We start from the raw sequence: 27,173 nt of genomic DNA, 5'->3' as shown, positions 1-27,173 counted from the left end.
CAATACAACAAACACACCTAAATCCCTCGTCAAACTTGCTTACTCACTCATTAAACTCACCCACACACACACACAAGCACAGCTTCTTCTGTTCAGACACTCCTCCGCTAACCGATGCATTAAGCGGTGCTTTTGTGCTCATCATGTCAGCAGCCAAATTAAGGAGCAGGTCTATTTGCAGGAGAAGCAAACTGCTTGAAATAGTGTGAATGCTGCAGTATATTTTCATTCATTTTTGGAATTAAAAAAAAGTCTTTTGAAAGACACAAACAGTGGTGAAGACTTTTAACATCTCACCTTTAATCAAATCAAATGTTATTTATTAAAGCCCTTTTCATACAAAAGGACTTTTTAATGACTTATTCCTATCACAGCATAGTGTATAATAACCTTGCATATCTGGTGTTATAATGTGCTATATTTAAAAAGAAAAAAAGGTTTTAGATTAGATTTGTTTAATTAAAATCAAGAAGCTTGAAAGGAAAATAAATCTTTCTGTTGAATCTGGCCTCTGCAGGTGAGGTGCATGTGGGCATTTCTGTGTGTGTGCGTGTGTCTGCATGTACTTTAGATACACTGATCCATTCTTTAAAAGAGCTTTTTTAAGGCTACATCACAAGTTTGATCATGTGGTGAAGTAGCTGCTCACTGAACAACTCCTGCCGGAGATAATTTGCATAATGAATTCATCACACTGCTTTCTGCCGGAGCCGGCTGGAGATTACACTGCAACCCTGACCCGTCTCCAGCTCTGTGTGTCTGCAGCTGTGAGGTGTGCAGCAGGGTTGTAAAACTTGGACTGCATTCAGGCAGACAATTGCATTCCTGTTGCAAAAAAATGCAAGTGGTCAAGTTGGTCTGTGTGTGACATCTTACTTAATCTTTACAGGTCAATTTATGCTCCTGTATCAGGAATCTGTTATGTAGTTTAAGACAAGATTTGCAGTTATATTGATTATACAATAACCCTGGACTTCTTCACGTGAACCACAAAGCTCATTTTAATTTATTTATTTCTTTATTTTCATATCTAATCAGTCATTTGATGTATCAAATGTAAGAAAATAGTGAAAACAGTTGCATATTTATGAAATGCATTAAGTGTCTGGGGTTTGCACATCGACCTGTTAACGCCTGAATTTATTTACAGTATAAGTGTAAAGAAAGTATGTAAAAATGAAAGGAAAAAATATCAGGAAGTAAAGTACCAGAAGAAAAAATATTTAATGAATAATTGACAATAAACATAATAATAAAAAATAAAATAAACATAAATACATAAATCATAAAAAATTGGAGATAAAATTGAATAAAAGTAAGTAAATTAATTAACATATTTGAATGAACAGGTCAAAAGTGGTTTTCCCTATTTTGTGACACCAGACTTCAAGGTTTGCCAGGCAAAAATGACAAATTTTACCTTATAAGTTATTAGAAACCACATTAAAAACATATTTCTCTTGATAACAAACCGAGTTTGGTCTTAAGACAGGGCTGCCCAAGTCCAGTCCTTGAGATCTACCATCCTGCTACTTTTAGATGCTACCCTTCTCCAACACACCTGACTGAAATAAATGTAGTGAGCTCTGCAGAGCTGAACAACATGCACATGAGGGAATTCAGCCATTAAATTCCAGTATGTTGGAAAAGGGTTGCATTTAAAAGTTGCAAAATAGTTGACTTAGATGCCGCTGTCTTCAGTTATAACACAAACATAAAGAAGAAAGAAATAGCCAATATGTCAATAGACAAATAAAATCTAATCACAGAAGATCAGGACTGCTAGGGTTGCCTCCTTTAAGAAATTAAAATAAGGGACGCCCACCACAGCCCCAATGCAGGCAGGTGGGGCGTCCACAGCAATGGTATGCTTTAGTGTCTTAAGTATCCTAGAAGAGTGATTCAGTGATAAATTAATCAAACTTAAAGATTGAAATGCCTTATACATTTCCTGTTGTGCAACATTGTTGGAGTTTTACTAATTAAGAGACATAAAGCTGTGATTATATGGATCTTTACTGTGTGTGTAAAGTGTGCAACACTGAACTTTACAAAAAAAATAACACCTGTGTCACTTCACCTGCATGTGGTAAGACGGGAGGAGTGGGATGACTAATTCATATCATCTATACCGTGGTCACTAATAGTTTGGCAAGTTAAATTGCGGTCTTATTCTGTTACAGGTGTTACCATAGCAACGCGTTCATCAGCTGGTTCAGATCAGCTGATTTTTGACAGATGAGAGAAAGTAGCTGTAGCTTTAAAACAGTTGTTTAGCATAAAAACTACATTGAGGCAAACATAAAATAGTTTTGTATTTTATTGTATTTAGGAAGTTGTGTAAAATCAGAAATAAACATTTGTTATAAAATGTTTACCATGTGGGGCCATGGCGGGACGCTGCACGACATTGCGGGAAATGCAGCTCCTCGTTGTTTATTCCTTACAGTTTGGTCTGTATTAGTTTGCATGTAATCATTACAGTTTAACAACACTAATAAAAGAATTTATTGAATGATAACTGAACACAGATTCCTTAATAGTTTACATAAAAAACATATAAAGCTCTAAACATTTTAATGTAGGAAATGCACATATTTTAAAAATAAATGTTTCACTATAGCTACATTTATTTCTGCATGTATCTATTAACATTTCATCTATTAAAAATACGTTTTTAACGACCATGTATGTTATGTATGATGGCTAAAACAACATATAAATAAATGATGCTGTTCTCCTGATGCTGTTAGATGTTGTACAGTCCACCGTGCACGACTGAACAGTCGCTGACACGTTGTGCAATTCGCCTTGTAAACATCTTTACTGACGCTGCAGCCGCCTCTCTTCCCTCTCACGTCTGTTTTGAAGCATTTTTTATTTTGAGGACTTAGAGTTATAACCGGGTAGGCTACAGTAGACATTTTTAAAAGGCGCGGGTCTTCTGAGGAGCGTGGATGAGTCATGTCTGTCTCTAGGCAACCGTGACTGTCCAACACGCAGTCGCAGAGGGAAGAAATTCTGCCTGAAAAGACGTTTTTACTGGCTGTTGTATTTTATGTGTTTTATTTAGTTAATTAATCTTAGATTAATTATTGATGGAAAAGTGGAAAGTGATGAAAATACGGAACAAAGTGCGTCCTGTATTGGTTCAATCCATTACGCAACGTTTGTTTGTCAATTAAAGGACGATTCTGTATTTTACTGGACGGGTGGCAACTTTTAAGTAATGCACATAAAAGCTAAATTATGTTTATGGCTCAAAGTGTGAACGGCCCCACCACAGGGTTAATGTCTGGAACTCCTTAAAAGTTGAAGAACCCAAAGAGAAACAAATTTTCTTTCAAAGTAAGCAACAACGTCGACTTTTGTGTACCAACACGGCAACGAGATGAGGCCGTTTTTTTCTTTTTTTCATGCCAGTCAAAACCCAGCAGTCAGACTCTTCCTGTTCAAGTCTTGAGCCATCTCTCTTGTCCCTTATTATTAAATTCACAAGCAGCAGGATGTGCTTCCATTTTTTAAAGTACCTTTTGAAGGTCTTCCTATAGATATCGTTGCTTCTTGACTCATTTTCTATCAGAGTAAAGTTATGCCAACACATAACAGACATCTTAGCAAAGACGCTTAAGATTGTGGTTATTACTTAATACTGACATGTCACACTCTAGTGAGTTGTTGCATTTGTGGGTTGTGTGAGTAATAGACTCAAAGCTCAGTGCAGAAAATTAGTCTGTAAGAGTTAAGAAAGATTGTCCTCATCTTATACACAAACTAAACAAAAGAGAAAACTCTTGACTTCAGAAGGAAACAAAGCAATGTTTGCATCCTGGGCGAAGAGGAGGAGGGTCGTCTAGGATACAAGTATCTTATATAAATAACCCCTGTTCATCATGGGACCAACAGAGACAAACAGGACACACACATTTCTAGAGTAGAGGAATAAAAAATTCAGCCTAACACACGTCTTTGGAGTTTGGGACCACATCGAAGTACATGCATGCAGAGGGAGAAGTGGAGGACAAAAGAAAAGGTTTCAGGCTTAGAAAACCAACACATGAATTACATGTGGGACCAAAGGATAGACCTTTGGTCCAACGCTGTTGCAGTGATGAAACATCACTGCAACAGCGTGGGACCAAAGGTCTATCCTAAATAATTCAGACTTTTGAAGAATTAAACTGTTCAGATTTGGCTTTCAACATTGTTAGAATACCAGCTGCCTGTTTTTTTGTTTTTTTTACGGGGAACTTTTATGAACAAAATCTTTTTTTTTTTTTAATTTCGTTCGACTCAATTTTCATAAAATACAAATGTGGAAGCTTTTTGAAATATGCCTGCTAAAGTATGATCCATCTACAATCTGAAATTAGCTTTAACCTTCAAGTAGGAGCCAGCAGACACACAAATACCATGCAAAACAAGGTGGCAGGAGACAAGCAGCTCCAGTTTCATCAGTCCTCCATCATGTTCTTTCCAAATTTGCATAACGTCACAAAGCTTGTGAGTCTGTCTAGGAAAAGTGGCTTTGTTTTCCTTTTTGTTTTCATGAATGAAAAGCAGAAAAAGTAAAAAGGTGCTCACATGGAGCTCTGCTCCTGTGGGCCTTTTCAGCACTTACCACAACCCATTACTGAGGTAATTCATATTTACAAACTGCTGTAAAATCCCCTGCCCTGTCATCAGCAGCGCAATAAAAATGTTAACAAAACGGCATCTGAAACTTTCCAGCCAATCATAACAGCAATATATCTGTCAAACTCGGAGACGGCTCCGCGTGGCCGACTCATGCTGTGGTCATTATCTCAGCCCATTAGGAAGGCCGTCGCTGGAAATCAGTTTGGATTGACTCGGCTTTCTACCCCTGTGCATTCAGAGCTGTTCATCTCCACGCCAGCGACTAATGGCTGGATAGGACAGAGGGGGGAACTGGGCATAATTTGCTCCTATTAGCTCTGATTAAAATCTGTTGCACCACAATGATCACTACTTAAAACACTCGGTTGATATTTCTTTTTTAATTATAACCCTGATCGTCCAAAGTAAAGCTTTTACAAAGCTTTGTGCACATAGATAAGTTTGTTTACAGCACAGAGGTGATGCAAATATTTCATACATTCATATTTGTTTTTGATGATAGATAGTTGCTTGGAGACTTCAGGCAGCTGGGTCTCTGGAGACGAGAGGGGGGCTGGGTGTGGGATAATGTGGAGGTTTCAGGGAGAAGGGGGTGTTTAGGATCTCCTCTGTGGAGGTTAATTATGCACTTATTGTTATGTGAAAGTCAAGCTTTCACCTCTGTGTGTCTGCCACCTTAGGGATGGAAATGAAGAAAAACGAATAATTATTAATCACAAAGCACTAAAGCATAGTGAACGTGAAATATGGGTGAGGGAAACGGAGGAAAGAAGGCTGAAGGAGGTGTAAGTTTGCATGTTTTAGCTTCTGCAGCGTTGGCCGAGGACTTAATGACTTCATGACTAATCTGGGAAGGATCTGTAAAAATAGTTTATCTATTTCTGCACACTTAAAATCAACACAAGAGCGTGTGTGTGTGTGTGTGTAACCTGCCAGCAGGAGTGGTGAGGACAGAAAATAGTTTCACAGGAAAAAATACTATTATTAAACAGGCGAGCAGTCTGGGCCACAGACGAACCCACTGTTCATGTTACCGTCACAGGAAAACTGCTCCGCCTGAGTTGACACATTGATTTATTTGCCAGAAAATCACATGGTTGTTGATTTGATTCAGGCAGGACCTCTGGAGTCTCGAGCCATGAGAGAATTTATTGATTTGATCTCCTCAGTCAATTATGTATTTAAAATCTTGAGCCTCTGTGGAGCAAACTGTCAGCGATGTTAGCGATTTCATTTAATCTGTCATTTTAAAACTGATCTCTGAACCAAACTGTGCACGAAGACAAGTCAGAAGATGCTTTTCTCTTTGCTTGGAAGCAAAATGTTTTCAGTTTTAAAGATGCAAAAAGTGTTTGTAGAGCTGCAGTATGTAGTTAGGGAGAAAATTATGAAAGGTTTAGCCTTCGGTGTTTGTAATTACGCAACGTGAAACACAGAATAAAGCCTGATGTTTAAAGAACTACAGAACTTGAAGTTTCAAAACTTAATCAGAGTATTAAAGCTTAAATCCAATATTTAAAAAAAAAAGTTAAATTAAAGAAAATGAGCACAAAATAAATAATTATAACTAAAACTGATTAAATAAAATGCACAAAAAGATAAAGAGTAATAATAAAGACTTTAGAGGTTATCTATTCAAATGTATCAAGACATTTTGCAGATATTTAAATGTTGGGGTTGTTTATTTTCCCCTTTTGAAAGCTGTGACATCTCTCTCCTGATAACATCACCACACTGCAGTTCCATTTAACACTCATCAGACTAAAAATAAAGAGATCAAGTGGAAATTAAAAAGATCGTACTGAGAAAAACAGCTTTTCAACTTCGTCTCAATATACATTTTCACATGCAGGAACAGCTTGTGTCACAACAACGTGCATAAAAACAAACACATTTTAAAGCAAACATAGCTCTGATTACTTTTGCACCAGCATCTGTTTGCTTTAAGATATTGTTTTATATTCACTGTCATAAAAACAAGAAATGTTATATTTTCAGCACTCTTTTCACGTCATGTTTAACTGTTTGCAGCATTGCATTGGTTTATTGGTGTCAAATGTAGCTACAGGTATTTGGTAAACTACAACTAGTGGAGTGATTCTAGTGCTCCTTGTAACAGCAGCTAGAAGCTCCTATTTTGCACCAAACCACTGGCTAGACATAACAGTGACATAAAAAGAACAAGGACGAGATTAAATAGATTAAATAACACGTTTCCTAACGGTTTGACCTTTGGAATAAGGTGGCTCTTGTAAGTGTAAAACAATCAATAACTCTGATTTTGATGCCTGTGTTGAAGCTAAAGCGAGTGTTTGGACTGTCACGTTAAACACCTTCAAACTCATTGGTTTATTTATGATTTTCCAAAGCTGCCATTTAATAAAAATCAACATGTGATTAACAACGGTGTCCATATGAGGATTTTTGTAGAGGTGGATTGCATTTTTCAAAACAAACAGTCTCAAATTTTACAATTTTATTTAGAAAATAAGTTCATAATTCAATGGTTATTGTTAATTGTCAGGGTAAATAATACAAGTTAAGCAGAAATCAGAAGGCTCACACCCTCAACAGAGACACTGGTTTATGGAGGGCAGAACGGTGGGATAGTGGTACCCACTACACATGCATGTTAGGTTAATTGCTATGGTAACAACTTATCACATGTAAGTCACTTTGGATAAAGTGTTTGCCAAATGAATGTAGAATATGGCTGTGACGCCTAGCGCGCTTGGATTTTTTTTTTTTTTTTTTAATCGCGTGGTAGTGTTGAGAACAGCCTAAAAATCGAAAGTTTACCCTGTTTCATTCATTTTATTTAAATATTCTGTATTGAAGAATATGTGAAACCAGAGATGAAGCCCATAAACCCTTTAGGAAAGTTATGAGCTTTAAGATCAGGTGAAAAGTAGATCATTTCATATAAGCTTCTAATTTTATTATTTTTTTTATATTAAAAAAAATGTACAAGGATGGAATTATGAGATTTTATACACAATTGTAGAGTTTATTAAATCTATCTACAGATACACGAGACAGATGTTTTTTTGTTGAAGTAGTGTGTGGTGACCTGGTTAGGGTCAGGGTTAATCTAATTTAGTGAAGTCAACTCAACTTATTATTATTATTTGAGAGGTGCTTTTTTGGGGCAGATTATACAAGATTTAATCTTCTATCTGTGCCTATTTGTTCATGTATAACAATCTAAAGTTAAACTGAACATGAAATTAGATGAGAAATAAATAAAAATATTGAATATAAAAGAATCCAGGCAAATGGGAAGTAGACCCTCTGCTATAGCTGCGTTTGTATTTCTGCTCATATCAGCACTGAAGATAGGAGTCATTTCATTTTCTTAACGATGTCAAGGAAATCAGGAAGGACGTGTGCATTTCTTGTTGTTGGAACAGCAGTCAGTCAGTCAGTAGATTGTACGTATCGCTGTGTCCATCAAGCTAAACACTCCACAACAGGTAACCATCACTATACTAGTTAACATCACTGGGCTGCAACACAAGGGGCAGCAATTTTACTGAGAGTAAATGACTCATTTATAAGATATTGTGAAAGGTAATGTTATTCTGTCCTGTTAGGACAATATTAAGTCCAGATAATAAAAAAGAAATCCTTTGATACGTAACAGAAGCGGATCATGGAATATGGTGTCCTGCATCCTTTTGACTAGAGAAAACAGAGGAATTTTAAATATAAGGCAAAATAGAAAATTTGCAACCTTGACAGAAGCTGTTTCATCATTTTAATAACTAAATATGACAATGTTTTTGTTTTATATTTCAGTGTGGATTGCCAGTGAATAAAAGCAGTTTATGTCAGATGAGAGATAGTTTACATCAACACACTGATCCATAAGTAATGTGAAAAACAGAATAACTTACAGGTCAGATAAGATGTGCTTATGTGTGCCGCTGCTTTGCACGCTGCTGTCCATGGCAGCAGGCGGTAGAAGATTAGACTAATAATGACACAGCAGTAAAAGTGTGGCATCCCAAGATGACTCGGCACACCAAATGGCTGCTGAGTCGTCCATAATTTTGTAACCTGAGGAAACACTCCCTGCTGTTAGGCGGCAGGTTTCAGTTACCTGAGTTAAGTTTACATGCAGGCATTGCTGAAATTCCCTGCAGAGAGATATTGTTTTTTAACTCAGATGAACAAAAGTTCATTCCCCAAACAGTGTGGAGGATGTGGAGATGCTACACGCTGATTAAATGCTGATCAATAAGATCAATAATTCATTTCATAGCAAAGAAAATGCAGATCCAAAACTCATAAATAGCACTGAAACACAGGTGTAAAACACAGAAAACAGCTGCATTTGACAGTGATCAATATTTAACACTTGGTTTCACCACAAAGCAGACCTTCATCCTCTTCGACTCGTGTCTTTTCCATGACGACGCAAAGCGAATGGAAGAGCATCAGCAGCAACACAACCATGAGCAGCACACAGCTCAAATTGTTCCACATATTCCTGATGCTGCCCACAAGTGGCTGCTAAGCTGTCAAACATGTAGATGAGTGTTTGTAAAGCTAATCCAGAGAGTCTACAGAAGCATGTTGACTGCATCTACATCAGCTTTGCTTCTTACACTGCAAAAACTCAGCCTTAAAAAACAAGAAAAAATATAAAAAAATTAGGTAAATGTTGCTTAAAATAAGATAAATTATCTGCCAACGAGAAAATTTGGCTTGTCAAGACTTCCCAAAACAGGTAAACATACTCTTAAAACAAGAGGAATTCTCTGACATAAAAACTAAAAATCATCTTACCTTTAAAAAATAAGCATATGTGGAATCAATTTAGGATTTTAATCTTAGATTTCAGTTTTTTGCAGTGTAGACCCAGAGGCTGTGTCCAACGTTTCCATGCAGTTCATGGGAGATGAAGCCTCTCCTTAAAGGCATTCATACTGAGAAACAGAAAGTTTTGGTCCACTTCTTGTTCAGTGAGTCTTTCATGTTGAACATGAGGAAGAAAATTAATTTTGACAGGCAATTTGTTTGAAGCATATGTCAGTATGTGCATGGGTTGCACGTCAATTTGACTGCATCAAGTTAACGTGAATTTCCTGATGACAGAAAAACAATGAACTCCAAGAATACTGGAGCCAAAGCAAACATTTGTCTCTTCTGAAATAGTCACAGAAAAATAAACATCTCTCTTGCTTTTTATTAACTGGGTGGTTTTTTTGTGCTTCTGCCTGCACAAACTGTCATTTAGAGACTTATTTTTTTTATCAAAAATACACACAAATTCATTCTAGTCAAAATTATATTAGAAAATGCAAAAACCACAAATATAATTTTTATGAAGACAACGCACACCTTCTCTTCATCACACCTGGTCACCATTATCTAACCAGATAATACAACAAAACGTAGCAAACTAAACACTTCTCCTTTTTTTTCACAACCTCCATTCAGGACCTGTTTTCATTATCAGCAGTGCCTCGGGGCACCGGCTCTATTTCTCTTTCACTTTGGCTTGATTCTCATCAGCAATGCAGGGAATATCTGTTTTCACAGCACCATGTAGTCATTCTGCAACTCTGACTCATTTGCTGAAGTTTCAGTGATTCCAGGTGTCTATCTGTGGAGATTTTATTTTTCTTACCATTAGCAGTTAAAGCATTAACATTTGCCTCAAACTCATTTGTGTTCAGGAACAGGAGGAGAAAGGATGAAGAGAAATTTGATACTCGGAGTTAAAAACAAATACAAGCTATTATGTAACGCAGCGACACAGCGGAGAAACAGGAAGCACAGAAAAAGCACACGTCACACAGTAAATTAGCGGGAACTTGGCTTTTTAGCATGACTCAGGGCCAGTAATGTGGATCTACTGTGAGTTCATACACAAAGATACAGATTTGCATATAATGTGGTAGCAGTGAGGGGATCCACCTCTAATGTGGGGACAAAATGTTCATCCCCACAGAATTAACCATTATAGAATATTTGTTGTATTGTCTGTTTTCCTGCATAAACTGTGTTAAACTAAATATTTGCAGTGTGGTTGCAAGATTTTATTTGGTCATATTTTGTTTTTTCCTGTAACTTTTCAGGCACATACTTAAATTGATTGCATGCATTTCAGTACCAAGACAAGTCAAGCTGTAAATGAGTAAGAATTCAAGACTTAAGTGCTCATTTGTGAAACCAAAGTCTGACATGAGTCAACAGTTAGGTGGAGAATATGGTTAAATTTATAAGCATTGTGCATGATATGAATTTTTTTCTTCAGTTCTGCGTCTTAATTTGTCAGATTTTTGCATAAATCTTCTTCAACCAAACATTTTTTTTAAATTTACAAAAAGCCATAAAAAGATGTTAAAAACTGCAGTTTACTGAAATAGGGTCACCTGTGGTGAGTACAGCTCAAAATAAATCTTCTCGTAACAGATAACAAGGAGGAAGGAAATGCAAGGCAGCAAACTTATAACCCTTTAAGTCCTGAATATGAGCCAATGCATGTTACAGTAAACATAAAGTATCTTCAGAAGAAGTTTGTTAACATATTCAGATTCCTAAAAAACACAGGTATCATATGACCATTGCAGCATGCACACTTTGCATGGGCAGGCCAGTATAAACAGGAAGTAGAGGGGAGCTTGTTTAGTGAAGACTAATCAGAGAGACATGTAGTAACTGATAACACTGGAGATTGTGGGCGTAAGTCGACATGTCAACACACATTTTCACCCAAAAAATGAGCTTCCCAGAAAGATCTTTCCCTGTCATGCATGAACACTGTCATGCTCACCTACACACTCCCCCGTTGTGCCAAGTTTCCAGTTAAATACGTACTCCTAGTTTACATAAATGCCACCTGATACAGGAGTGCTGCAATCAGTTTTTAAAACTGTCACACAATAACACAGAGAAATGTTTGTTCTAAAGTCCACCTGTACAAATACTACGATGAACTGCAAAACCACAAACTGCTGCAGCTTCCACAATAATTAAACCATTGAAATTGGTCTTTAGCTCCATTTAGAAACCCTTAAAATCAACTTCCTTAAAAGAAACATTTAAAACAAATAATTTCATACTGAAACAGAAACATCAACTAAACATGTGAAAGCTTCCTTTTTTCTTTTAAGTTGTTGCTTCAACCCCCTGTGTTGATGAGAACTGCTAAATGGATCATCAATAATGTGTCTTTTGGACTTGTCTTGTAAAATGTGATCATGTGGCTCCAGAACAGACAGGGAAGGTTACGTTTCATCTGATCTGAAAGGGTTAAAAGTAGTGTATGAACCTATTTTCGTTTTTGGAGCCTGATAAACTGGGATGTAGGTGAAGAGTCAGATATAATTCCTCTGTTTTCACAGACTACTGGACACGTGTGTGTTTAGTCCAACTTCCTTTTGTTTCATAGATAACAAAACCTAAGAGTTGTGTTCAGTTCATGTCACTTTGGACAATTTTAATGAGTGTTTCAGTTCATGTAACAGAATATTTGTCTTAATCTGCATTTGTTTTTCCATAAACGGATTTTTTTAAAGCTCATTTATGTCAAAGATCAGTTTTAAATACCACTTTGAAACAAACCAACGCTCCTGATTTTCATTATGTGGTCTGAAATAATCATTTGAGCTCGGTCTCAGCCGTCACTGACTGCATGAACCATTTACAGCTCACAGAGGAACTCACAAATAATCCTGTAGCCTTTGATATCGATAATTCTGGTTGAAACTTGTTCCTCTTCCCACTTTGCTGTTTAATAATAGTCACTTCAGCCAGAAATCCACAATAAAAAGACTGAACTAATCGGGGGGGGTTGGCTTGCTTAGATTCGTAGCTTCTCTTCTGCACTTGCACACAATTTCATTTTCAGGTGGTTAATTCTGCAAAAATCTGTTTATCAATTTTCTTACTTTCCTTTTGCAAACAGTCTGCTATCAGAAATAAATCAGAACAGAAAGCTAATTTTGCAGAACAGGACAGAATATTTAAAACAAAAAAATGTTTGCCTCATTCTTGTTGGTTTTTGTTTCTTTGCAGCCATCAAGGAGAAATACAAGGACTGGACAGAGTTCTTGATTCAGGACCTGACGGGTTCTCGGACGGCACCAGCCAACCTGCTGGAGGGGGTAAATGCATATTTTCTCAAGTTACTGGTTACATGTGAATAAAATGTAGTCGCTGCAGTGTCCCTGTTTAGTTAATACACACTGCAGCTGCTGATCATGATGCCACAAAGTACAAAGAACTGCCTGATTTCAGATGAGGGCCCTTTTGTAGCATGGATGGATTATAACACAACGTGTGCCCGAGCACAGACATGGAAAAGACCTTCAAGACACTCAGAGCAAAAGAGATGCGACTTAAACCCTGCAGATAAAACTGCTTTGACCATTTGGATCATTTTATGTAACATTTTTGTGGTTGTTTTGTCTAAAATGTCTCACTTTGGATGTCTTAAAGGTCATTTTTTTGTCTCTGTAGGATTGGTTTTGTCACATTTTTGCTCCTTTTTAGTGAAAACTCTTTTTTCTCTTGTTACTCTGTATTAATACTTCTTTCTCATCCCACTATTTATATTAAATGTCATTCTAAATCTCATTTCTTTGTGGCTTTTCCATGTCTGTTCGAGGTCATATCATGGTCAGTCGTTTTGTGCGTCTCCCTGAGATGAGATAATAAGAATAGGCCTGTTGTGTAATATGTCCACAGTTTGGACTCAACCCAAAACTAAGCTGACTGGTCTCAAAGTTACATTTTTGGATTCAGAAAAGGAGTCATTGTTGCCACCTTAACCTCTCTGCAACAGGGATCTGTGTGTGAAGCTTAGATGATGAACCTGACAGGCCTCTGGGGTCTGGAGTGTGAATATGTGTCGGTAGTCAGCTGCTGGCTGGAGCCTTGTACTGAAAGTAATAGAAACGTCCGATACCAGCATCATTTATTCTGTTTAATTGTATATTCCAGTATCACAATGTGCAAAGAGAATTTAAAAACTGCCTTAATAAGCTTTTGGGTAATTACCATCTGTTAGAAATTCTTGTCTTATTTAACATTCGGTAGAAACAAACATGGCAGTTTTACTTTATCTCATGATGTTCACATGAATCATCTACCGTGACTCTGCTACTCTTCAGTAAAGCTCCAAAAAAACCAGGAAATTTATGTATGTGTATGTATTCACACTGGCGAGCGCGTGTATGTGTTTGTACGTATGTATATATATATATATATATGTATGTATATGTATATACACACACACACACATCTGTAGGTTGTTTTTTTTTGGGTTATTATTTTTTTGGGGGTGTGGGGGGTTCTTTTTTTTTTCTATCTCTTTATCTCTCACTTTTCCAATGAGGTGTTTTCTCTTCTTTCTCTTTCTGTCTTAACGCAAAATAAATATAGAAATAAAATGAAAATTCAGAAAGTCAAGGGGGTCATTATATCTATAAAGCTTCCCTTGGCAAAGTAAATTTGCTCAGCAGAACACAGCATCCAGACCATCATTCTGCTTGCCAAAATGCTGGACAAGACACAAAAAAACCCAGGAAATTTACATGTTTTCAACTTCAGCCAGGTTTAACTCAGCCAATAAACTCACGAGGAGATCTTTCTTTAGAGCTGCATGGTGTCCCGGGAAATTTCAGAATACTAAAAACCTCTACTTGTTCCTTAGCCTCTGCGAGGTAAAAACACCGTGGATCTGATCATCGAGGGTTCAGTCTTGGAGCTTCAGGATGCTTCAGAGCCTTTTCTTTACTGGCCTGTCCGAGTCGTCCAGAACATCGGAGGGAGGCTACGGCTGCGATATGCTGGTCTCTCCGAAGACCACCAGGCCCACGACACCTGGCTGTTCTACCTGGATGTCAGGCTGCGGCCCCTCGGCTGGGCCCTGGAAAACAAGCTCGCCTTAGAACCACCAACAGGTGAAAATCATCTTTTCATCTGCAACCAGCTGTGAAGGGAAGAGACATTAATGTCTCTAAACTGCTCCAGTGTGTAAGAAAAGAAACATTAACTTGTTGTGAGTTGATTTTTAGCCCAGACGTCCAGGATTGTTCTTGTTAGGAGACTCTTAACAGGACTCATTTCAACGTGTTAAAACCCTTCCACTCAGACATTATTAGCTTAGACAAGTATGAAGGAATATATGTGGAAAACACAATCACAAAGATAATTTATCAAAGCCCAGGGTGTAATTAGGTCAGAGCAAAAGACTCCAGGAGAGGTAAGAAGAAAATATGATTAAATATTAAATGAAACTGTCAGATAACAAACGAGGTCACACACTGACTGCATCAGGTCTGCAGCTCCAGAAGAAATGAGTCCTGAGTTATTTATCGTCACTGATCACTAAATAGTCGTTTTCCTCCACAATAATCTACAGCACCAGAGCACCATAGATTATAAAACTGATAACAAACAAAGTTAGAACATATTTAATGTGAAATGATCTTTCTGCTTTTAGGTTTAATCTGATCATAAAAGTCTGGGAGGTTCTCACTCTGCATACTTTTAAACAACAGTTTCTGTGCACGTAAAGATGAATGCATGATTTTGCTTATTTTTGAGCCAATGTCACTGACAACCTGAAGGCAACTTCATTATATGATGGATTATTAAAATGAAAATCTTAGAAAGATTTTTATTGTGTCTCTTCTGATCAGAGCTGAGATCTGTGAAGAGCTCCGCAGACTGGCAGCAGGCTCTGGAGGACGCTGGACTGGATGGACAGAAGAGTCCGCTGCCACTCGAGGTGTTCAAAGTGAGTCCTGTTCATTCCTAGTTTTCCCTCTGTCTCTCTTACTTGTATCGACTATTGTGTGTTTCTATACAAACTGGCATTTTCTGAGAGTTTTCAAGGAAATATCCTAAAAGGACGTATGCTCCTTGGGTCCAAGTTCTGAGAAACATGTAGTGTTTTTCAGAGAAAGCTACATTTGTTCTTGGAATCGACAGAAAAATGTATTTTTCTCCTCTTTCAGTAAAACTCCTGTTCTCTGATTGAAAGCAACAGGAAAAGGGAAAATCTGAGTCTTGTTTTCTCCATAATTACAGGAAAATTTCCCCAAAATTATTTTTAAAAAATGATTGAACTACAAAATGAACTGAACGTTGTGATGAAACCGACTCGGGAGGACAACATCTGTGTAATAAACCCTGCAGTTCTACCTCAGCTTGGTTAGGACAGGGTTGCACAACAAAGCACTACATGAATCATGCTCACTTATTATTAAGTATGAATTCAGTCATGTAAACCCTGAACACATAACCAGGACTACATTTGTATTTTTGCCCAATTTCTCCTGCTATCAAAAAGCAATTTTAGCAGAATCAATGTGGCTGAAACTTTACTAATCTTCACTCATCATGTACAGACAGAAACATTGAACTTTTGTTGGTTTGATGATGACGTGTTTTAATGGTGGCCTGTAAAAATAGGTGGAATAAAGGTCAAAGAAATCAAACAAGTCTGAGAAACAGGTTAAAATTTTCTCAGAAGCAGAAGAAATAAAATAAGAAAAATAACCAGTAGAAAATTTTTAGTGAGCAAAAAACTATTCTAATTACAGAAATGTTTAATGTTAAATTAACTCAGCATCATCCAGAAAAAAAGTTCAAGAATAGTTTAATAAATAAATAAATAAAAATCTTGTAAGAATGTTAAATTTGTCTGAATGATCCCCAGCAGCTGATCACAGAGTCTTACATGGCCACCTAACAGGGTTTGCATGACCTACATGGTCTTGCACACATCTGCATTAACAAAAGTGGAGCACATTTGTCTAAAACTCTTGACTTTATTGTGTCAGGACCACGTAGACCTGCCCAAACACTCCTTTCAAACAGGAATGAAGCTAGAAATGGTTTCTCCGCGGGAGCCGCTCCAGATCTGCCCCGTTTCTGTCACCAAGGTGAGTCACACTGCGAGAACAAACCCTTATCTAGAGTAAAACACAGGAATCAGGCAGGATCCTCCCCCGAGCATTCTTCAGCTGCTGTTGATATCGTAGCAAAGGATTCTTAACATGTTTTTTTTTAAGGGAGGTGGCCTTCTTCCTCATTTGTTTGGATTCCAGCAAATGGAATTTACTGAAAACTTTTTTTAAAAATTCTTTGGTATTTTTTTCTTGTATGTTCCAGTAATGCAAACTTGTTTCCATCTGTTTTATTGTCATAAAGCCAAACGTTGAACATAATCTCATACTGGTTTTCTGCCCCCGAATAGATACCAGGAAGCAGAAGATTAAACTATAATTACTTTGACATATTACATAGTAATGAATGGTATTTCTTAATGGTAATTATTTTTTCTTACATTTTGTTAATGGGCCAAATAAAGACTTAGTAATAAAAAAAGTTGGATTTTTCTTACCATTATTTCATGCGTCAGGCTTTAAAGAGTTAATTTAGTTTTTAAATTTCAGACAATAAAAAACACACCTGGTCGATGAGATATTTATTTAAAAATTCTTGTCTAAACATGTAAGTCTGTTCTGTTTTTTACCAATTTTGTGTAATGTCCTCCACATAAAACAACAGTAGAAGTCTTTTCATAAAAGTGAAATAAGAATGAAAAGTTTACACCTGTTTCACTCCTTTTTGGATGATTTTTTTTTCCAAAAACTTTTCATAAAACTCACATTTATGATTTTTTTAACACCAAATTTCAGCTCTATTACTGACTAAGCAGGATTTCTGCTGGCCAGTTTAAAAACAGTTCATCCTCTCCTGTTCAGCTGCTCCTTTGTGGAGTTGGGTGTGTGCTGCACGCCATTGTCATGCGGAGACTTCACATCTATAACTTTAAGCTCTGTTGCTGGGAAACACATTTAGCTCTAATAAGACTTGTGAATCGTCTCGTTCCTTCTTCCCTCTGATACATTTACTGCCTCCATTACCAAATGCAATAAGGATGCTCCACATCATGACGTTGTTCCTGTGACTGATTGTGTTTTTGTGCTTTAATGTATTTCATATAAACAAATAGAAAAAAAACTTCTTTGGTTTCCTCCATCTATAAACCCGGAACTGCTTTTGCTCAAATCTTAATCGTTTTTGCAAACAATGTGTGGTTTTCTGGCACACTGGCATCCTCTGTGGCCTTATCCCAGTGTGAGGCATGGGAACAGGCTGAAACCACCACCGTAGATCGCTCCAGTTCAGCCTGAAGCTCCTTCGGTTTCTGACATGGTGATTTTTCCATAAGCCTCATCAGTTGTGGCAGATTACTCTCATTGAGTTTCTTCTTAGCAGTGAGCCCTGGAAGCATGTTGGCAGTTTTACGACTGTTAGACCTCATAACTTCTTCAGCAGCTGCAGCAGCAGCGAAGATCTCTGACGACTTCCCAGTAGCTTTTGTAACTGTTATATTTAGTGCCAGTAGTATTTCTCATGCCGTCAGACAGATCTTTTGTGCGAGGAGGAAACTGGAAGCTGCTTCTTTTTACGCTGGTTAATCTCAGTCTGATCCACACAGTGAAGAAAGCAAAATGAGTAATATTTCAGTGACTTTTTGTGTTTTGTGTATTAAAACCTTTTTTGTCGAGAGCTTTATACATAAACTTCAAAACATTGCATTTAACATTCATATCTGTGTATTACATTCGTTTATTTTTCACTATTGATAAATACACCGATATTTGGACATCTTTACAAATCTAACAAGTATTCCTTTTTTATCAGACAATAAAAGTATTAAATAGACCTTGTAGCTGCAGAGATGAACTCATTTTATTTTGGCGATGCAATATTAGCGTGGAAGCATAAAGAATGTGCACTTGGCTGAAAGAGTTAAACGATAGGTTGTGATTAACTTTAAGTTCATATATCTGTATAGAAAAGTAACATTTTTCCCATAAAGAACCGATTTGGTTTATTCCTCTAGGAATAAAACTGAGGCGAGTAAATATTCATGGTTGTAATTATTAGGTGTGGGAAAATTGTATCGAAAAATCAAAAATTGGGATTTTTTTGCTTCACAATTTAAAAAAAATTTTTTTTTTTTGTTTAAAAATTTTTTTTTTTTCCAAATAAGTAAAATTTAATTATAATTTTTTTTTTGTCATTTGTATTGTTTTTATTAATCTTTTTACTTGTCTTCTTGGGCATTATAGCAGCAGGTGGTCTAGCTACTGTGTTGTTTTAAAATGAGGAAAAATGTCGAGCAAAAAAAAAAGTTTTATACTTTTTTTCTTGTTTTTAATCTACAAAAATCAGCAATATAAAAAATTTGTGAGAATCGTAATTTACATCGAATCGGCACTCAAAAAATCGGAATCGAATCATGATGAAAGCATATCGTCACAGCCCTAATACTTATGCAGTTTAAACTGGGAAAAAATTGTTTCTGGCAGTCATTTATAGTATTTCCAAAAATTCTATGAACACAAAAAAGTAATGTAGAGATTTTTTATATTAGCAGAGGAAGAAAGTTTTCTAATTTACATGAAACTTGATGCATACTATTTAGATTTAAACAGACTTTATAAATGGATCACTGAATGAAAAGAATGTAGTTAATTTTTCTCTATTATCCGCTAATATTTACCATTAATCTACAGTCCATATGGTCTCCATCCATTCACTTAAAACATTCTTCATCAAACCCCGAAGGGATTTATAGTGTTTTATAGTGGTTTAAAGGGTTTTAAAGGGTTTTATAGTGGTAATTAGTCTATGTTCATTTGAACTGCTGCGGACAGGAAAAACCACAATAATCATGCATTATAATACTACTAATGATAATTAAATGCAGAATAGAAAGAAAATGAAAATATTCTCAGGTCTGTGATGTTGTTAAAAATGGTGGATTAGAATAACTGTGCTTCTATTTCAGGTCTACAATGAGATCTACTTCCAAGTAACGCTGGATGATCTTTCTGTGGATGCGAAACCTTGGTCTGTGCTGTGTCACTCAAACTCTCCTGGCATCCTGCCGATCCAGTGGTGTCTGAAGAACAGCGCCCCTCTGGAGAGGCCCTACGGCTATGAGGGTCAGGACTTCGACTGGGCTGACTATCTGAAGCAGAGCGGGACTGAAGCGGCTCCTGACGCCTGTTTTCCCGACGTAAGAATGAACTTATTAGATCTGTCACATTGTTCTGACCTTACTGTTCTTCGTCCTTGTGGATTTGTGTCTAAGACCTTTGAAAATGAGCCGTCTCAAGACTGTGTGTGTTTAAAAAAGAAGCAAGTTTAGCAGCTTTTAGCAAAAGGCAGAAAACCCAGAGCTCAGTCCAAAAGAACCAACATCTCATGCTGTGCTTATGTCCTGCTTTCAGATGCATTGCAGAGATTGTTTCACTAAATAAATAAATAAGCAGTTTCAACGGTCTGTAACATTAACTACTCTGAAGCGGGACTGTCTATGACACAACAAGGTCAACACTTACAGCAACTTGTAAACAGATGACAGCAACACAGACGTTACGATGGAGAAAACCACTTCCTGTCAATACTTTACACATAAAGTTGTCATAGCAACGTTGCTGAGATTTGTGAATTGGACATTAAAGCATGTGGAGCAGCATATGAGGGTTTCGTATCCAGGTAGCCAAATGCGTGACCAGTCATGTGATCACATGACTTTAACTTGACTATATCATCTTTAGGTCTGATCCCTTCCATCATCTTATCAAACACTGAGAAAAGCCAAGAATGGAAAAGACAAGCTGGGTAAATCCTGCCCTGTCTAAAGAAATGACAACAAAGCCGCAACATGACAGAACTTTTTAAAACATTAACAGGCTAGTATCAAATTAAACTTTATTGTCCCTCCAAAGGTAAACTACAGGCACTGATCAGCCTGAACAGCATGACTGCCCATCTTATATTAAGTTGCTCCCTCATTTGTTGGCCAAACAGCTCAGACCCATGGAGGCACAGATTCCATAAGACCTCTCGAGGTGTGATGTGATATCTGGCACCAAGGCGTCAGCAGCAGATCCTTTAGTCGTCTAAGTTGTGAGGTTGGACATGTTTGTCCACAAAGCCCCCACAGATGCTTGATAGGATTGAAATGAATGGAACTCAATATGTTCCTTAAATCATTCTTGAACCATATTGCAGTGTGGCAGGAGGAGTTATCCTGCTGAAACAGGGAGGAGGGTTGTATGAAGGAGCTGCTTTTGGTTAGGAAAGTAGTGTGTGATTGAGTAACATCCCAAAGGAGCATTGTCCAACGCTTCACTATTTCTCATTGTAGATTTATTTTCTTATTGTGAATTCAAATACCATCTTTCTCAAATAATTCTGCACATGGACCCAGTTAGCAACATGATGTAACCATGCTGTGAGTCAGCACATCACTTTCCTTCTTCACTCTGTAGTTCAGCTGTGATGCCACAAGCGCTCTGTTGACACTTTAGGCAGTGAACACGGGTCATCATGGGCACCCTCACCCATCCACGGCTACTTAGACCTGCTACGTACTCCACAGAAAGCAAGAGCTTCTTATGTTCTTCTGAAAACTATGTCATTTTGTTATCAGAGATGTTGTTAAAGACAGTTCTTGACACATCAGGCTTGCAGAACTTTCTTCCTGTGGGACTCTAAGAAGTATTGTGTGACTGTGACTTGAGGTTGGCGTTAACCCGGCAAAGCGTGAAGTGGACAGTAGCTGCTTCCGTATTTTAGCTGATGCATGGTAATCAGATTGTTTTAATAAAGCAGCTGATCAAGATGGTGAGAAAGTATCAAACTGTGTTTGCACCCCCCCCCCCCCCCCCCCCCCGAGTAATCCCCTCCCAGTTGCAGAGGAAGCTTCTCATGAAGTATGAATTGACCAGACAAAAAATATTTATTTTTCTTGTTCTTGCTGCCTCAAAGTTTTTGCTTCTCATGGAGGATGTAACAAGCTTTGGCTTCATATGCAGCAAACTGTGACACAGTGTGTGCGCCAATACGCTTCTATCAAAACCCTTTGGTCATTTAAAATGGAACAATTAATGATTTCTAAATTGTTATCAGAGGAGGCAGCTGCAAGGCCGATAACACACTCAGAGTGACTTTACCTTCCAATAGTCATGGATGGGCTTCACATCCTCCACAGGTGCAAAGCCCATCAAACTTTTCCCAGTGAGAGGGTTTAACATATTAACATAAACCAGGTAAAAACCAGGTAGGCTGCACTCAGCTCTGAAGTCACATCATATCTTCAAACCTCATCATGGACTATTCATTTATTCATTTTCCAAACAACTCAATTCAGTTCAAGGTTACATGGAAGCTGGAGCTGATCCCAGCAAGAAGCAGGCAGGAGGCAGCGTACAGCCTGGACTGGTCACCAGTCCATCACAGGGCCAACACAGAAAGACAAACTACCATTCACACTCCTACGGAGGATTGAAACTGATCAGTCAACCTAACATGCACGTCTTTAGCCAGTGGAAGGACGCGGCGTACCCAGATCATGCATTAATTTTCCATAAATTAACTTTTTAGGACAAGAAACAGTCAAAGTTCTGAAACGTCCCGATGAAGAGAATAAAGACAGTCTTTACATCTTCATCTCCCTGAGAGAGGGTTTTTCTTTAAAAAAAAAAAAATTTAAAATAAAGAAAAAAAAAATCCAGATTTCAACCAAATTTTCAGGTGATTGAAGCCAAATATGAGTTCTCTGCTGTTTGGATGGTGCTTGCCTGCACTTGCACATGTGTCTGTGTTTGCATCGGGCCAGAACTGTGTGTGTGTAATAACACAAGAAGATAATGAGTGTGTGAAATCCTGTAAAGAGAAATGACGCTCTGTGGTGTAAAGAAGATCAGGCAGTTTTGTTTTTACTACAGGGACAAAGTATAAACCTGTTCTAAAAGAACAGTAACCTTCAAGCTTAGTGTGTGTTTTGGCTACAAGTTGCAGTTGGTGTGTGAAGCTGGTCATGTCTCGGCTTTGCATCAGCTTTCATTAGAATTTATATTTCTATGTCATCTCATGTGGTAATCCTCCATCTCATGGGAAAAACAAATATTTAAGCATTACACTAAACAGAATATTAAATAGCAAATAAATTTGCAATCTTAACCAAAAAAAAAACCCACATTTTTTTCCCATTTTATGAGGACTAATTTAAGCTCTTCTATTGGCTCAGACAACACAAATGAGTTTGTCTCCCTGCATGCATTGTTGGGCCTTTTACCATTTTACTACCTTCCTTTCTCATAGTCGGCCCTGATTGCTGCACATCCTTATCAAAGCCATTCAAAACATTATGGTAGCCATTTGCTTTTGCAAACAGATAATTTTTTCACTTCATTTGTCAGTGGTCAGTATGTTATGGCAGATCAGAATGTATGATAAACATTTGCATCTACATGCAAGAGGCACATAAATCATGTGATGATGCTTTTTGTTCTTATTTACATCATATACTTCATAGTTTTTATGACATCTTGTATTTAATCAGTGTTAGAAAACTGTAACCACAACTGTTTGTTTTGGTTGACCATGAACCGTCTGCTGTAAGTAGACTTATTATTTATATATTATCTGGAAGCATGGTATGATTTCTCTCCTTAACATGCTAAAATGTTGCTTCTGAAGCCCTGTAAGGGTTAAAACACTGACTGTGTTGTAAACCGATGCTGCCTTCAGGTCATCTCAGGTTAAATCGCTGTCCTGCATGGAAAATAAACTCTGCTCTCTTATATCACGTTTGTGTTTCTGTACGTGTGTGTTCAGACATGGCAGAACCGAGCCTTTGCCAAAGACATGTGGCTGGAGGCCGTGAACCCTCACCGACCGGCGGAGGTGTGTGTGGCTCGGATCACTCAGGTCAGAGGACGCCTGCTGTGGCTCCAGCTGGAAGGTACAGACGTTGGTGTGGATTAAGTGTCATCTGACTCCTGCTGTGCTTAGACTGACTGTTCAAAAAACCCCAAAAAGGTCTGTGTGTGACAGTTCCTTCCCCCTTTCTTTCTCTGGGCTTTCTACCCATCTCCAGGCGTGGCAAAGCCCCTGTCAGAGTGCATCGTGGATGTGGAATCCATGGATATCTTCCCTGTTGGCTGGTGTGAGGCTAACTCATATCCTCTGACCTGTCCGCTCAAACCCGTCTGTATGTACACACAAAATCACACATGTACAGCATTTTCCTGGGAATTAAAACTTAATGCAAAGACACTTTTCTCTTTGTCTGCAGGCCAGAAACAGAAGAAGATAGCTGTGGTCCAGCCAGAGAAGCAGTAAGGAACCTAAAACATATTACAGATGGAGTAACAGATATGTTAAAGTTTGTGTGAATCTGAAGCTGATAGAGCGTACAAACACTAAACACGGTCAAACTTCAGCCCCGTTTTCTCAATATCCTCTTCCACTTAATACAGTAAGGTAAAAAAAAATGAAGGTTTTTCATATCAGGACAAAATAAAAACTAATCAGATCACATTTATCAGTATTAAAAGAGGGGCAGTACAATTTCAGATAAATGAAAAATGACATTTTACGCCATGTTAGAAAACTGAAAAATTAAGTCCACCCTTACTGCTTTCACAGGAATTAAGAGGGGACTTGATTAGCTGATCATCTGGAAGTGTGAGCATCTCTTTAAAAGTAGAGGTTTTGTCAGTTTCTACAGCATTTATGTGTGTGTCAACAGACTGCCAAAGAGGAAAGACTCTAGCGATGATCTGTAGAGGCGGATGTTGTGGCTCATCAATCCGAGAAGGTTATAAAGTCATTCCCAAACAATTTGGAGTTCATCATTCGGTGGTGAGAAAGATATTTAGCAAGTGGAAAAGGTTGCTAAAAGCAAGTGAAAGATGGTTGCTGAAGAAAGAAAATCTCTGCAGCTACATCTCAGACCTGACAGGCCCCACTGGGCATGTTAAATATTAATATTCATGATAATACAATTGGAGAAAGACTGAACAAAGATGGTTCAGACACTAATGATTAAAGGGCTATAATTAGTTTTTTTTTTCTACACTGTTTCTGCATTTTGGATGTTTTTGTTAATGCATTGGCTGCCAGGCATTGTTGTAGCAGAGAGCTCCGTGCGTTTGAGCGTTTTGACTCATCTTTCAGGACTGTGGAATGTGGGCGGCGGATTTGGTGGGATGCGTGCGTTGGGGAGTCTTCCAGTTGCACATTCACAACATATTTGGTGCGCGATGGGTGCATGTTTAGGGGGTGCATTTTAGAGGCGTTTTGACTCACCCCCGGACAAATCAGCTTTCAATAAATAGAAACTGCAGTCGACGTCAAACAACGTCTTGGAAAGCCAATTAAAATAAATGATGCCATCTGCATTTTCCCTTATTTTCAGGCCTCGTTCCCCCCCCCCTCCTAAGATCTGAATCCTTAGAACTGGAAAAGGGTTTCTGTTTTTTTGTCACATGAATGTATATAAGAACAAAAAAAAAGTGAATAATTAAATGGATGGATGGAGGGATGGATGGATGGATGAGTGGGTGGATGGATGGTTGAATGGAAGGATGGATGGATGGAAGAATAGGTGGGTGGATGGATGGATGGTTGAATGGAAGGATGGATAGATGGATGGATGGATGGATGGATGGATGGATGGATGGAAGAATGGGTGGATGGATGGATGGATGGATGGTTGAATAGAAGGATGGATAGATGGATGGATGATGGAAGGATAGATGGATGGATGGACGGGTGGAAGGATGAATGAATGGATGGATGGATGGATGGTGGAAGGATGGATGAACGGAAGGATGAATGGATGGATGGTAGGATAGATGGATGAATGGATGGATGGATGGTAGGATAGATGGATGGATGGTAGGATAGATGGATGAATGGAAGGATGGATGGATGGTAGGATAGATGGATGAATGGATGGATGGATGGATGGTAGGATAGATGGATGGTAGGATAGATGGATGGATGGTAGGATAGATGGAAGGATGGATGGATGGATGGTAGGATAGATGGATGAATGGAAGGATGGATGGATGGTAGGATAGATGGATGGTAGGATAGATGGACGGATGGATGGATGGATGGATGGTAGGATAGATGGATGAATGGATGGATGGATGGATGGTAGGATAGATGGATGGATGGATGGATGGATGGTAGGATAGATGGATGAATGGAAGGATGGATGGATGGTAGGATAGATGGATGGATGGTAGGATAGATGGAAGGATGGATGGATGGATGGATGTAGAATTGTTTTGTTATAAAGTTCTCATTGTGAAGAAAATTTGTGTCTCACCTAAATGACATTAGAAAACATTTTTAAAAACAATTTTAGGAACCAAAATTGTGAGGATCAAATTACCTTTAGCTAGATAAAGGTCTAAAATCCAAGACTTAAAAGATGAAAGTGAGAAATTCTAACTAAACCAAGTTTAGAAATTTACACATTTGGTTGATTATTTAGATGTAAAACCACTGATGGTTCTGACTCCTGTGCCTAATGATAAGAAAAAAAACCATCACATTAAAAGGATAAAGTTAAATCTACAAATAAAGTCAAATTATAAATATAAAAAAGCTGGAATAATTAAACTGATGTTAGACCTCAGAAGTCTCTCTTTATCTTTTAAAAAAAGACAAAAATCATTCAAACCAAAAAAATAGCTGATAAATGGGTCGTCGCAGCTACTTTATTTCAGCTCAGCTTGTATAAATAAAGTATATTCAGATACATTCATGGTGATGAGTGGGTTTGCATTAACCCCTTGATCCTTATTGTCACCAATTAGTGACAAACCTCTTCCAGTCTTTTTATTTCTGTTTATTGATTTATTCCTTTTATTTTAAACCACATATTTGCTAAAGCAGGAAAATTTGACCAACTTACATGAACTTTAAAAACCTGCTTGATTCCAGACCTCGCATTGCTTTCTGAACTCTAAAGGTGGTGAAGCTGTTAAAGCTGAAAAGATGAATTCATCTGTTGACAAGTTGTTATTCTAAAAAGAAATGTCTGATTTATCCTGTCTTTTGGCAATAATGTCAAATAGTGGTTACATTATTTAGTATATTATATTAGTTCTTTGCTTTCAATCCGTGCGTTTACATGGGAGTCTTAATTCCTGTTTAATTCTGAAAAAAAGTTAATTCTGCTTTAAACTGATGAGAAACGACCATCTAAACACTTAATTCCTGATGATAATTTCTATTCTGAATTAAAATTAATTCTGATGTAAGTGGCTGGTTTATTTGCATTTTAATTCCACAAACTATTTAATTCCTCTGTCATGTAAACCTTAATTTCGTTTTAAGTTAATTCTGGTCGTTCTGAGCATGCTCGTTACCTTGTCCCGTCCTGATGACAAGCGTTGTTTTGCCTCCCGTGTTCAGTGGTCTATCTTTCTTCTCCTTCTCAGTTGCTGCAAAAAGTGAAGTAGTATGCTCGTGTTGAGCTGCTACTTCGCATTTATAATAAAAAATAGATTCAAAACTGGTACTTATTATGTAGTTTTTACAAGATACGAATGAAAAGACAAGAAGCAGGGAGCCAACTTTATTTATTTCCGGTATATGTCATACGTCACGTGCGCCCTCTGTCCAATCAGAACCCTTCTCAACCTGCTGCTCTAAAGAGGAATTAAGTGAGGACGTGT

The 27,173-nt window shown here is 37.7% G+C and overlaps 1 protein-coding gene across 1 annotated transcript in view; it reads left to right on the top strand.

Moving 5' to 3' along the window:
- Positions 1–27,173, top strand: part of sfmbt2 (Scm like with four mbt domains 2) — a gene marked incomplete at its 3' end in the record, with an annotated part of 74,911 nt that overhangs the window by 33,296 nt on the left and 14,442 nt on the right. The window contains exons 6-13 of the mRNA XM_079263410.1: positions 12,667–12,755; positions 14,306–14,555; positions 15,297–15,394; positions 16,443–16,544; positions 19,469–19,699; positions 23,311–23,437; positions 23,573–23,686; positions 23,771–23,813. Of these exons, the coding sequence (XP_079119536.1) occupies positions 12,667–12,755; positions 14,306–14,555; positions 15,297–15,394; positions 16,443–16,544; positions 19,469–19,699; positions 23,311–23,437; positions 23,573–23,686; positions 23,771–23,813 (1,054 nt within the window). The remainder of the gene's footprint in view (positions 1–12,666; positions 12,756–14,305; positions 14,556–15,296; positions 15,395–16,442; positions 16,545–19,468; positions 19,700–23,310; positions 23,438–23,572; positions 23,687–23,770; positions 23,814–27,173) is intronic.

This window comes from Telmatherina bonti, assembly GCF_933228915.1.
Source record: "Telmatherina bonti genome assembly, chromosome: 23".
Classification (NCBI taxonomy): Eukaryota; Metazoa; Chordata; class Actinopteri; order Atheriniformes; family Telmatherinidae; genus Telmatherina; species Telmatherina bonti.
Note: the sequence above shows the minus strand (reverse complement) of the source record. Positions and strands in the feature narration are given on the sequence as shown.